This window comes from Marmota flaviventris, chromosome 19 (assembly GCF_047511675.1).
Source record: "Marmota flaviventris isolate mMarFla1 chromosome 19, mMarFla1.hap1, whole genome shotgun sequence".
NCBI classification, from domain to species: domain Eukaryota; kingdom Metazoa; phylum Chordata; class Mammalia; order Rodentia; family Sciuridae; genus Marmota; species Marmota flaviventris.
This window is the reverse complement of record NC_092516.1, coordinates 39,000,320-39,012,840: the sequence shown is the minus strand read 5'-3', so window position 1 is coordinate 39,012,840 and position 12,521 is coordinate 39,000,320. Positions and strand designations below refer to the sequence as shown.

Here is a 12,521-nt window from a genome sequence, read left to right as displayed (position 1 = left end):
TAGGTGAATGCGGAGAATGCCCGAGGTGTGCACCTGTACACACCTTTGCTATGCCACCCACCTCCCGTGGGCCTCCTTCACAGACCTCGGGACCTACCAAAGTAGTGTACTGTGCTTACTGTGGCATTTGCTGTATGCCCGTGACACTCTGGCCAGGGATATGGCACCATTTCTACAGCCGTTGGTTAGACTTAGCTGTGCTGGGCAGGGCACCCAGTGCCCAGGCAGCTCTGTCCCCACCAAGGGACAGCCTGTGGAGCCAGTGACTGTCCTTCCATTGCTATAGATTTCCTACCGTGTTTGGAAAACTTTCCTCACCAACTGTAAAGTTGTTCTGTGATTTCTCATAAAAACATGCAGGTTTTCTTGGTAGAACACACGCCACACGTGCACACAGCACAGACATCCACAGGCGCACACTCATGAGCTCCCGTGAACCTGGACACACGGCAGACACAGCATGTGCACGTGCCCATAGTGGAAGAAGGTCCAGATCCCCCAGGAGGGCTGGCCAGGGCTGGCCCTACAGTGGTGCGACCCAGGACCAGTGCTGTGGTCTCAGGGCCCAGTCCCCACCTCTGTAGAAGCTGCAGCTCCACAGGGCAGTGAGCAGTGACTCTTGTGGTGGGATGAGGGAGGGAGGGGACTCCAGGCAGAGTGGCTCCTGCCTCCCCAAGGCCTCAGTTTCCTCATTTAGAAGTGGGAGGGGGTGGGGGGAGCCCAGGCTGGGTGCAGGGTGGCCCAGGCCAGGGTAGACCTTACCAGAGGTACCCGCAGACAAGTTGGAGGGGGGCTGGGCCCGGAGGACCTGCTGGGAAGGGGCACCTCGGGGCCTCCGCTGCAGGCCCAGACCTAGCCTGGGGCAGCTGTGGGAGCAGAGGTGTTCAGGAAGGGGCCCCTGGGAAGACAGAGACTGGGCCTTAGTGAGCCCAGGGTAGGCCACCAGCCTTTTCTGGATGTGCCAGCCCAGACCATCTGAACCTGGCCTGGGGGCTGGGGTCAAACAGGCTGACGCCCACGGACCTGTTACAGGGAGTCGTCCATCTGCGCCAATGGAGGGCAGGTGTTCCCAGCTCAGCCCCGTCTCATCCCAGCCTTCAACACATAGATGGGACCACACCAGAGCCACACTTTATTCCAGGATGTGACACAGGGCAGCAGGGTGCCCGGCCTTAGGAGCCCTCCCCCATCTCCTCCGGGGCATGACTCTGCTAGAAAGGGCTGGAGTCACCCAGGTCACCCCTGGATGCATCTACCACCAAAGAGCTCCACCAAGCCCGTCCAGCTGGCCAGGACCTGCCCTGCAGGGGTCCCATGGAAAGGGAGCCCAGCTGTCCTGGATGGCCAGAGTGCAGCACGGAAGGAGACGAGGTGAGAAATAAATATGAGGTGGCTTTAACTGCTGGCCAGCCAGCAGCAAGCAGGGTCCCAGGGGCAGAGGGGTACACGGTCACCCCTGCCTCTGGGGGCCTCTTGGTGGCGCCAGCCATTGTCCTCAAAGGTCAGGGCCGGTGGGCATGGATCACTGGTCAAGGCTGAGCACCAAGCTGGGCACAGATGCCCATGAGCAGATGGTGTGGCTAGGTCCCCTCATGGCACCTGGCAGCCCCTGGTGAACCCCTCCGTCCTCCTGCCCGAAGCCAGGGCCCCAACTGGCAGGGCCAGGATCCGCACGCACCATTCTCCTGGGAAACTGCCCCTGAGGACAAGGGCCACATGTCCTCTGCTGGCCCCAGACCCATGGCTGACACACAGCAGATACCCAATAAATACTTGTCACAACGGGGGAAGGGAGGGGGGGCATGCGGCAGGTCCGAGAGTCCCCAGTGACCCAGCCAGCCCACTGCTACCACTGCTGCCCACAGCCACCCAGCACACAGGGTCCACTTCAGAGGCCCAGAAGTCCCTTCAGGTTGGGCAGGTATCCAGGAGTTCATGGGGGCTGCTCCTGAGCTGGGAGACCCTGCAGGGCCATCAGGAGAGGCGTCCAGGGGCAGGGAGAGGAGCAGGTCAGCCGGTGTGGTCAGCAGCAGCAGCATGGCTGGGCGGGGACAGGCAGATGGGCCTTTGATGAGGTTCAAGTGCCTCCTAGTGGTTAAAGCTCAGGCTCCACCCAGCTGAGCCCAGGGCTGCCCCGGAGAAGGCCTCCCCGTCCAGCTGCGTCCTTGGCCAACACATCCCGAGTCCAGTGTCCTCAGGCCTCTGGATGGACCGTCTCTCGCTAGGGTTTATGCTTGAAGTGGGCTTCCACTGGAGATGGGACAGACAGCCTGGTCAAGCTGGTCAGCTCAGCCCAAGCCTTCCCCGCACGACCCACCTGGGGGGTTCCGTCCAGCCAGAGGCCATCCCACAGTGTGGACACAGGGCCTGGGGCCTCACCTCAGTGGCCAGCCCTCACCTGCGTACTCCTGGGGTAGCATGGGCCTGTCCACCACCTTCTGGAAGGCCTCCACCCACTCCCTCCGGTCCAACTCCGTCTCGCAGGTGAACAAGAACTTGCGGTCAGGTGTGACAATGGTGATGCCATGTGGCCAGTGGTGGCCCTGGGTGGACGGTGGGAGTCCCTCCAGCACTGTGTAGCCACTCTCCTTGCTGCCAATGAAGACCTCTCCTCGGGCAAAGGCGTCCTACAGCGGGGACCAAGCTGGAGCTGGCCACCCTCCCTGCCCCGAGCCCCACCATACCCAGAACTGGGCGAGGCTGAGGCCAGGACTCTGGGAGCCACCCCCATCAACACCCCAGGGCCGTACTGGGAAGCAACCGGTTCTGTGGGTGGCTGCCAGCTGGACCCTCCTTACCAGGGGATCTTTGAAGTACATGAGCCTCCGGTCATCCATGGTGAACCAGCGCTTCCGGAAGCCCTCTGTTTGCTGTCAGTCAGGGAGGACTGGTGACCAGCTGGCCAGCCCCACCAGGCCCCTGCCCTGGCTGGCCACAGTTCACACTAGGGGGCTGGGGCCATTCACTGTCCACTCATACATGTGTACAGCTGGGCCCTGCTCTGCCCACCGACCAGAGGCATGAAGTCCTCACCATTGCTCCTCTTTCCCTGGACCCCTACCTACATGTCCCCACTGAGCATTCGTCCCACCTCAGGGGCCACCAGAGTCCTCCATCCCCAGGCAGCAGGAAATGGCATGAAGGGGCCTGGGGCCAGAAGGCTGAGGTTGACCCAGAGCTCCAGCACCCAAAGCCCAGGGTGGTCCTGGGTTGGCTGGAACTCCCACCCAGCAAAGGGGCCAAGAGGACCGACCTGTGCCTAATAGCACTCGGGAGGCACCTGGCAGGTCCTGCCTCACTGTGCCCTGTGCCGGGTCCCTGCCCACCCAGGCAACAGGGAGAAGCAGCTGACCTTGGAGTGTGCCCGGCAACACCCCACCCGCCTGCAGACCCACCTTGGGCCCCGTCTTCTCCATGTAGCCTTCCTTCAGGTAGTTTCTGGAGAGCTTCGGCACCAGCTGGGGCAGAAACGGGTGGGTCAGGCACCCAGGCTGGCCCCACAGAAGCCTGGCCCAGCCTCCAGGCCAGGGACCCCACCACACACCTGGGGTGAGGTCGCCCCTGCTCCCCTGTCTCTCCTTCCTCTCCTCCTCCCCTACACCTTAGGTCCACTCTGAGCTAAAATTCCCCAGGGAGCTGTGGCCACTTTGGGGCTGGCCTTAAACCAGTCTGCAGGAGGACCTTTCTGGGGGCCCGTGCAAGCCTTTGGTCAGTCCTGTGACCCACCCTGGGGCCCAAAGCCATCCCAGACTAGGGGGCATGAGGGCTGAGATGTCCACCGCTAGGTGTCCCCCAACCCTGGGAGATGACCGTGGGACAGCCACTCACGTCTGCATCACTGGCCCCTGGAAAGGCCACCTGCAGGTAGTGGAAGCGGGCAGCCCGCAGTGCGTTGAACCAGTCCACGATCTCCTAGGGGCCAAAGGCTGTGTGAGTGTAGCCCAGGGGCCTCCCAAGGCCACCAGACGCACCCTGCCCTCTTCTGGGGCTGATGCAGGCTCCTGGCAGCCTCACTGGGGGATGGGCTGTGTCCCCACTTGGGCCACCATCCCCCCACGGGTCTCGTTCCCACGAGCCTCATGCCTACCTGTCTGCTGCTCCCCAGGTGCAGGGCTCCCACCCCAACACCCCACCACTCCTCTCCCAGACCCTCCACCTTCTGCATCCTTCGGTCCTGCAAGGCCACCACCAAGCCAGTGTGGGACCCTCCCTCCTGCACTACCTCAGCCCCGCCCCAAGGCTCTGCCCCCACCTGCCCCACCTCAACCCTCAGGCGCTGCCCATCACCCAACCCCCTCCATGGAACCCGCGCTGCAGACCCACTTGATGGGCCACATACTGCCCGTGACCCTCACCCCAGGGTTGCAATGGCTCACACTGACCCTGACATCAGATCAGTCCTGCCCATTCCCAAATCCTGGCCACCTCAGTTCTCAAGGCACTGCCCTTCAGGACCCCCCCAGGGTCACAGGCCTGGCCTGACCCGAAGCCTCCGCTCCGCACTGCCTGGCTGATGGCAATCCAGGTCCTGCGCCCTCCCACAGTTCTCCCACCGCACGCCTTGGAAGGGCCCGGGACGGCACCTCCGCAAGGCCAAGTGCCCTCCTCTCCGTACCTCCCCTGGCCTTGCAGCTCAAGCGCATCCCCCGCCTCCTGCCCCGGGGCCTTCACACGCCACTCTCTCCCGAAGCTCTGCCCTCCACCTTGGCTCTCAGCCCGGCGCAGCTGGGATTCTGGCCCTCTCGGCCCCACGGACAGTGCCCGAGGGCAGGGCAGGCCCACGAGTCCTCTCTGCCCCCCACACAGGACCCAGCACAGAGCAGACACCACAGCTGTCCCTGGAGGGTGGGACACTAGGGTCCCAGAAGAGACTCACTGAGAAAAAAAAGTCTCTCTTGTCCCCGGGCCACAGCCCCAGAGGAAAGTAAAGTGGACATCCACTCTGCCCCTGAGCCAGGCTCCCTGCCACCACCTGCTGATGGACACAGCGTTGGAGAGGAACATTCCAAGAACCCAAGGGGTGAGCGATTTGAGAGAAGTGAGCCCCTGACAAAGGGCTGGAAGACAAGTCAGAGAAATTCCCCAACTAAAAAAAGAAGAGAAATGAGGGAGAGAGCGAGTCTCGGAGCTCAGACCTCTGGATAACAGGGTCTTGGGAAAAGAACGGACAGAGGAAATTATTCAAGGAAATGCTCCCTAGCCTCCTGGACAGGAGTCGCTGGATTGAAAGGGCCAGCACAACCGAGGGGACAGGCCCAGGAGGAGGCGTGTCACCAGAAACCATGAAAAGCTCGGGGTGATGCTGGGCAGAAAACCCAGCCCGCGGGCCTTCAGAATGAGGAAGAAATCCGCCGGCCTGGAACCGTCCAGCCAGCCAGGCTGCAGGCAGGGGAAGGCAGGGCTCCCCGTGTGCGGGAGGTGGCACTTTTCTCAGGAAGCTACATAAGGGTGTGCTCCACCAAAACGAGGGTGTCAGCCACAGTGAACCGAGGCCCAGGATGCAGAACCGTGAGGTGAGTCTGCGATCGTTAGGATGCCTGGTGCCTCAACGCCAGTCCCAGGCCACCTCGGGAAGCCCGGCTGTTGACCCCGGAGACAAGACAGTGCGCAGGAGGGAAGAGCCGTGGAGGCAGGCCCCCGGGTGCAGGTTCGATGTCATTTTCAAGTTGTCAGGAGAACCAGGAGGGGGATTTGCAGGCCCCAGGGGAGCCCTCCTCAGAGGAGTCCCCAGAAGGTACAGAAAGTGGCAGATCAGGCCAAAGGATCTGCCAGAGACCTGGGAAGGTGGCCACCTGGGGAGAGGGCGCCTCCAGCCTGCGGAACACTCACGATGCGCACTTGGGTGAAAATGGAAATGAAAACCAGAATAAGAGAGACTCTGGGTTCACCCCTGAGGTCTTGCCGTCTGGCCCAGGGACAGAAGGACAGACTCTAGGGAGCTCTGCTGGTGGGGCCCTGCCACACCCCTCCAGAGATGCGGGTGGGACAGCCATGGGGGTGGGATGGGGGCGGCACTGCCCTCCCCCTGCAGGGCCAGTGGGAGCTCAGGAGACCTGACCGAGCCAGAGCCATCCCTGCTCTCCCACAGGGGCCCAGGCCAGGCTCCCCGCTGTGCACGAGGGTGGGTGACGGATGCTGCTGGGTGAGCTGCAGACCCTTGCAGGGGACAGGAGCATCCCTGCTGAGACAGTAAGGGCCCCCTTGGTGACCCATGCCCAGCCCCCACCCCCCAGCCCACATGCGCCACCTTCCCATCCTCATGATAGATAAAGATGTTGCGGGTGCTGTTGTCCTTCAGGTAGGTGACCTGCAGGCCATGGGGGTGGCCAATCTTGGCCGGCTGGAAGGTGGCATTCAGGTGCTCAATCTTCATGACAGCCTTGGGCTCCTTGGCCTGCAAAATGAGACTGCTCTGAGCATCAGGCAGGGGCCATTGTCTAAGCTCAGCTAGAAGGAAGGAGAGGGTGGGCTGTATATGGATGCAGGTGGCATATCTCTGTGCTGTGTGACCTTGGGCAAGTTACTTAACCTCTCTGAGCCTTGCCTCCTGGTCTGTAAATCAAAGGTAATAGTATCTCCCTCCCTGGACATAAGGACTAAATGTCACTCTGCGGGGGGCACTCAGTGTCACACCCCTTCCCTTTACCTTCCCCTGTCATCTGAATTGTCCCCTGAGAGCTACTGGCTTGAACCCCAGTTCCTTCCTCCCTTTGTACTGTGGTCTGCAGCCATGACGGTGCCCATGGCAGGGCGGCCAGGCAGTGGGCAGGGAGCTGTGCCCTCCCCACACCTGGGCCCCAAGCCCTATCCTCTCCCAGGCAGCATCCTCAGAGGCCATTGGGGGGGTGTCCCATACGGGTGAATCCTTGGGCTGTATCCTCAGGGTCTGTCCCTTGGAACTGGCCTCGTGGGGGGTGGCCTCGTGCCCGTGGGGGTGGCCCCTTCACGGGAGTGTATCGGTCATGGTTCCTGTCCAGGGGGCGGAATTCAGCCACTGCAGGGGGCCACCTCCTCGAGACAGGCGCCCCACCCCGCCCGCACCCCGCTCACGTCATTCCTGTTGAAATACTTCAGGGCCCCCTCGCGCTCCGTCAGCACGAACTTCCGGCTTAGAAACTGCCCGTTGTCCCGGCCGCGCTTCCAGAGAAAGCCCTCGCGGTACCCTGGGGTGGAGAGGAGACACAGGGTCACAGTGAACCAGGCCCTGAGCAGACGGATCCCAGCCTGAGGAGGGGACGAGTGACTGGGCCTTTAGCCAGCTGTCCTTGTATGTACCTGTCCCCAGGGGCCCTCCACCTCCCTGACCTTGGCTGACTGCCAAGACGCCACAGGTGCTGGGGCTCAGGCCCCCTCCCCGTCCCCACCAGGACGTAGGCTGCCACCTGCTACCCTTTGGGAGGTGCAGCTTGCATAGGGGAAGGAGGGCCAGCGCCCAGTCCCACCCCGTCGCATGGGTGCACACCCACGGGCCACCCTTGCCCACAGTGGTGGCCCCAGTGTCCACTGGTCTCCCCACACCTAGGTGACAGAAGGATCTGCAGAGGTGGCTGAGGACCATGGGATGGGAGGTGTCCTGGGGGGCCAGGGGGGACGTGGTCACCACAAGGAGGCAAGGCAGGGAGACGAGAGGGAAGAGGTGGAGAGATGCCAAGCAAGGCCTGGGCCACACAGAGCCCCCGACAGCACGCCGCACACTTGCTCGAGCCCTGGAGAGTCACCTTACAGTTCTGACACCAGGTGTCACTTACAAGAATACGTGTGGGTGGTTTTTGGTCACTGAGCAGTGGTAAATGACTCACGTACCACCCAGCTCCAAAGCATCTGTTCCCCTCCCTACACCACTAGGCTTCACTTTACCATCATTCCCACCCACCCACCTACCCACCCATCCCGTCCCACCCATCCACACGCCAACCCACCCACTCACCCACCCATCCATCCACCCATCTCACCTATCCATCCCATTCATTCACCCACTCATCCATCTTCCCTCCACCCACCCATCCACCTACCCACCCATCCCGTCCCACCCATCCACGCGCCAACCCACCCACTCACCCACCTACCCATCCACCCATCTCATCTATCCATCCCACTCACCTACCCACTCATTCATCTTCCCATCTCACCCTCCAACCCACCCGTCCCACCCATCCATGTGCCAATCTAACTACCCACCCACCCACCCATCCATCTATCCACCATCCACCTACCCACCCATCCACCCAGCCCAGCCCACTCATCTCTCTGTCTACCCATCCGTTCATCCACTATCCATTTTCCCATCCATCCGTCCGTCCCTCTGGAACTTCATGGAATCAGGTGGCCTGCCGCTTCCCCTCCCCAGGATGTTCTCTGGAGCTGCCCCTGAGCTGCCATATGCAATAGGATTCCTTTGTGAGTTGCCCATGGTCCCACATGTCCCATGTGCTGATGGACATCTGGGTTGCTTCCACTTTGGGGCTGTCCTGGGCCTTACTGCGCAGTAGGGACATGTCCTCCCACCCAGTGGACACAGCCCTGTGCTTCTCAGGGTCTTCCTTGGGCAGACACGGCGGGCTTGCTGGGTTTCAGAGCAGCTCTCTCTCTTTGGAGAACAGGGTCCTGCTGCCCCCGGGGTCTGGAAGCTCCATGAGGCGTCACTGGAGGGGCTTGAGGGGAACGTGACCTGGATGCAGGGAAGGGCTGGCAGCACCACTGTGGGAGGGCAGCCCCTGCGCGTCCTCATCACCATCCAGCAGCCCTTTGGGAGGCGCAGCACCCACCAGCCATGCGCACGGCGTCCCTCCTGCCCTTTCTCCCCTCCCCACTCTCGGGCTTGACTGGAGTGGATGACCTTGCCCGCGGGCAGAGGGCGGGTCCGTCATTTCCTTCAGCTTCTTTGAGTAGGTGAGAGTGAGATTCCACCTTTCCAGCAAGAATGCTAAAGGACCTGGCTTCTCAGTGCACTGGTGCACTGACGCCTCACGGTTCAGACACCGCTCAACCCGACCACCAAGTCCCCCATCACGTCCCCTCAGCTGCTGGGCAGCCTCATCCCCAACAACAGAGACAAAGGGCTGTTTTCTCTGCTCCCTGAGACACAGGGCCATAAAAGGCAGAAGCCTGTGTCAGGAGGGGGCGGTCGGCTCTGTCTCCGGTCAGTGCCAGGCATGGTCCACTGCCGCCCCTACAACTTCAGGGGCCCCGTGAGAATCTCTGAAGCCTGTGGAGATGCTGACCTGCCCTTGCCCCCCCACCATATCCCCAGTGCCCAAGCATGACATGCTCAGAACATGCGCTGACCAACTGAGCGGGCACCAAGGTCCTCTTCAGCCACTTGGTCCTCTTCAGCGTCAGGTCCAGTCTCTCTGCCCCAGCTGCTGAGCAGGACTCCAAAGAGTGCTGGATAGCGCCTTCCCAAGCAGGCCATAGTAAGTGTCCCCCAGCCTCAGAGTGGCCCAGCCCCTGGCAGGCACTTCGCACCCCCACCTCACTTATGCCCAGAACTTCCCAGGTACATGTGCTGGCCCCAGCCCACCAGCCGCCTTTCTCCTTGCCATACCCGCGGCGCCCAGCAGGTGGCAGCAGTGCCTCAGGAGCCGGCAGGCCACAGGGCAGGGCAGGCTCTGGGCTCCTGCTGACCAGCTGCCCCCAACAGCTGCTGCTGCTGCCAAGGGCTGGGCACAGAGGCGGCTCTGTGGATGCTCGTGGTCCAGCACACATCCGAGGTCACAGGGCCAGAGACGCACTTGGAGCCCATGTGGCGAGACAGCAGGAGGCCTCATCCAGACATGAGGGTGTTTCAGATGGGTGCTGGCCAGGATCCCTGCACCCAAGTCCAAACCTCCAGAGCCTCTGCTTCCTTCTCAGGAACAGGGTCAGCCCAGGGATGAAAACTGTCCAGGCTCTGTCCTGACCCCGAACAACCTGTCTAGAGGACCTGCCCACCCTAGACTGGGCCCTTGGCCAGCGATACAGCCAGCAGGGCCTGCACCTCTGCTGCTCGGGCCCTTGTTCCATGCTCCCAGCCCCCCCCCCCCACTCCAGGCCACCTGCACAACTGTCCTCCTGCCCACACTCAAGGCTGGTGGACCCAGCAACCAACTTCTCTGGAAGTTGCGGTCCCAAGGCACAGGCTGTCAACTTGCTCAGCACTAATTGAATACCTACTGCATGCTGAACCCAGCACCCCAGGAAGCGGCCTCTGCTCCAGAGTAAAGAAGCTTCTGGGGCCGACCGCAGTAGGCGCGCTGGAGCACGCTGCGCTTCCGTCTTGAGGGGACTGCCTGCACCCAAGGACAGCAAACCCAGCCAGACACAGAGTGGCCGGCCTGCTACAGTGCCCTGGCGACACGTACGGCAGGCCACCTGCAAAGCAGGTTGGAGGCTTCTTCTATGGGAAACACACACGTGCATGTGACCAGAGAGCCGTGAAAGTCCAGGAGAAATGACAAGGATGTGCACGGGTGATGGCTTTAGTCTCTCAAGAGTCACAAACCGGACACAGCCCGAATCCCTCAGCAGGAACAGAGCACACCCACCGTGGTGCACCTTGCCACAGAGCCACCCTGGACCTGTAGCAATGCGAGGAGCCTCCTGTGTGCCCAGGGAGGGAGCCAGGCACACCCTGCCCGTCTCCACCCAGCGACACAGGAGGGCAGAGCTACAGGCAGAAGGCAGGGCAGTGGCCACGGGGACTGCAGGGGCAGGCAAGAGGACGGCGGGGTGCTCAGGTGAAGTCGGGGTTCTGTACATGGCGTCTGCCGCAGCTCTGAGAACTGTGCTCTAAAACGGATATGCAAAGTGTACGCCAATCACGTCACGTAAATACAGATTGTGTGTGTGTGTGTGTGTGTGTGTGTGTTTAATTGGGGCAGGGGAGTGCATGGCCTTGCTCTGAGGGTGACAGGCAGGATTGCTGAGTGGTGGATGGCTGGGCATTCTGTGCCTGGGCCTCTCGGTGGGGCCCTCTCCACTGTCAGGGGTCTCCTGCTGGGGTGTTGCCTCAATGAAAGGTGAGCCGTGAGCTGGGACTGCGGTGGGGGGGGGCGGCATCAGAGAAACTGAGGCCCTTCACCCAACCCTGCCCAGCCCAGGCCCAGGACCTGGTCTCTGGACTTTCGAGTCCATGTGGGCCAGCCACACCTGGAGAGTTCAACCCAGAGCCAAAGGCCACATCTGTGAAACTGCTCAGGACTCTGCCTCTCCCTGCCCACTGCCCGAGGCACCTGGGCTCTGTCCCCAAACTCCCTGGGTCCTTGCTGGCCTGTCACCTGGGCAGGACCTGTGGCACCTTCTTAGTTGATAGAGGAGGCAAAAATCAGCACCCACACTCTGGGGGCCTCACTGCTGCCTGCTGGGGTCTCACACTGGGAATTAACTCCAGAGGGGAGGGGGGCCACAAGGAGGCAGGTGGAGCGAGGCTTCGGGGCCGTCCATCCTGAGTGGGCTCAAGGTGCAGAGGCCTACCCGGTGCGTGTGGCCCCCGCTGCCCCCTGCTCCCAAGCTACACAGGGCTCAGAGACACTGCCTGGTGCTTTAGGGCTGCTCAGTGACCAGCAGGGTAGCTGGCACTGAGTCAGGGCCTCACCAGCTGGCCCCTGAGACCTCCACCACCCCCTCCTGGCTCTATCAAAGGGGCAGGGCTGAGGCAAGGTCTGCTAGACCCCCTCCCATGGTCCCTGAGAGCCAGCGAGACCACTGGACTTACCCAGCACATTCGGCACAGCTGGACACAGGACCCCTGATGTGACTTCAGCATATCACAGGAAGGAACAGTGGCCACAGATACTAAGATGAGGCCAGAGGGTGGGGCTGGCGGCTCCTGAGCCACTGTGCACCTCTTGTCCTGGGTGCACCCCACAGCAAAGGGCACACACTAGCCCCGGAAGAGGTCCGGGCACTCCTAAATGGCTGGCCAGCAGCCACAGTCCCTAGAAGGGTCGTGTGAACACTAACTCCAGGCCGCCTGCTCAGAGCTGCTGGGGCCACCCCTCGGGGGTATCGGAGAGCCCCTCCCCACTGCACAGCACCCAAACCCTGAGCCACCCCTGGGGGGAAATGCTGCCAGGAGGTAAGGCCAACAGTCCTGAGACCCGCAAGTATTCTGCCCCGGGGAGGGACAGGCAGCTCCACCCGCCTCCCATCAAACCCCACAAACATGTCACCTCAAGGTATTTGGCATCCTCCCGCAGGGACACCCACTCTGAGCAAGTGCCCAGTAACTCTCTGTGCTGGGCACCAGGGCTGACCCCACCACACACCAGGCAAGCCAAGGCTGGGCGAGGCCCTGTCACTCAGGAAGTCCCAGCCCACTGTACCTCTCCATCTCCCTAAGACAGGACAAAGGTTGAGGGTGGTGGCAGCCCTGGGACATCCCTGCCTGGTACAACCAGGCGTCCTAGGAGGGCCACCACTCAGCCCCAGGAAGAGAGGCAGAGGAGGCGGGGCCATTCCCGGAGGGACCCAGTCTTAAGGGAAGGAAGCCGGGTCTGCTGGTGAGCGGTGGCCTGGACCCTGGACAACATGGGGCATTGTGT

General features: G+C 62.1%; 1 protein-coding gene across 3 annotated transcripts in view; it reads right to left on the bottom strand.

Annotated features, from left to right (window-relative positions):
- Positions 1–1,109: 1,109 nt before the first annotated feature.
- Positions 1,110–12,521, bottom strand: part of Adap1 (ArfGAP with dual PH domains 1) — a 43,624-nt gene continuing 32,212 nt past the window's right edge. For 2 of the 3 annotated variants that reach the window (XM_027922796.2, XM_027922798.2), the window contains exons 5-11: positions 7,051–7,163; positions 6,248–6,394; positions 3,829–3,912; positions 3,396–3,458; positions 2,799–2,870; positions 2,399–2,627; positions 1,110–2,250 (exon numbers count right to left, since the gene is read on the bottom strand). In XM_027922796.2, the coding sequence (XP_027778597.1) occupies positions 2,222–2,250; positions 2,399–2,627; positions 2,799–2,870; positions 3,396–3,458; positions 3,829–3,912; positions 6,248–6,394; positions 7,051–7,163 (737 nt within the window). In that variant the 3' untranslated portion in view covers positions 1,110–2,221. The remainder of the gene's footprint in view (positions 2,251–2,398; positions 2,628–2,798; positions 2,871–3,395; positions 3,459–3,828; positions 3,913–6,247; positions 6,395–7,050; positions 7,164–12,521) is intronic. The other variant, XM_027922797.2, reaches the window with a different exon arrangement.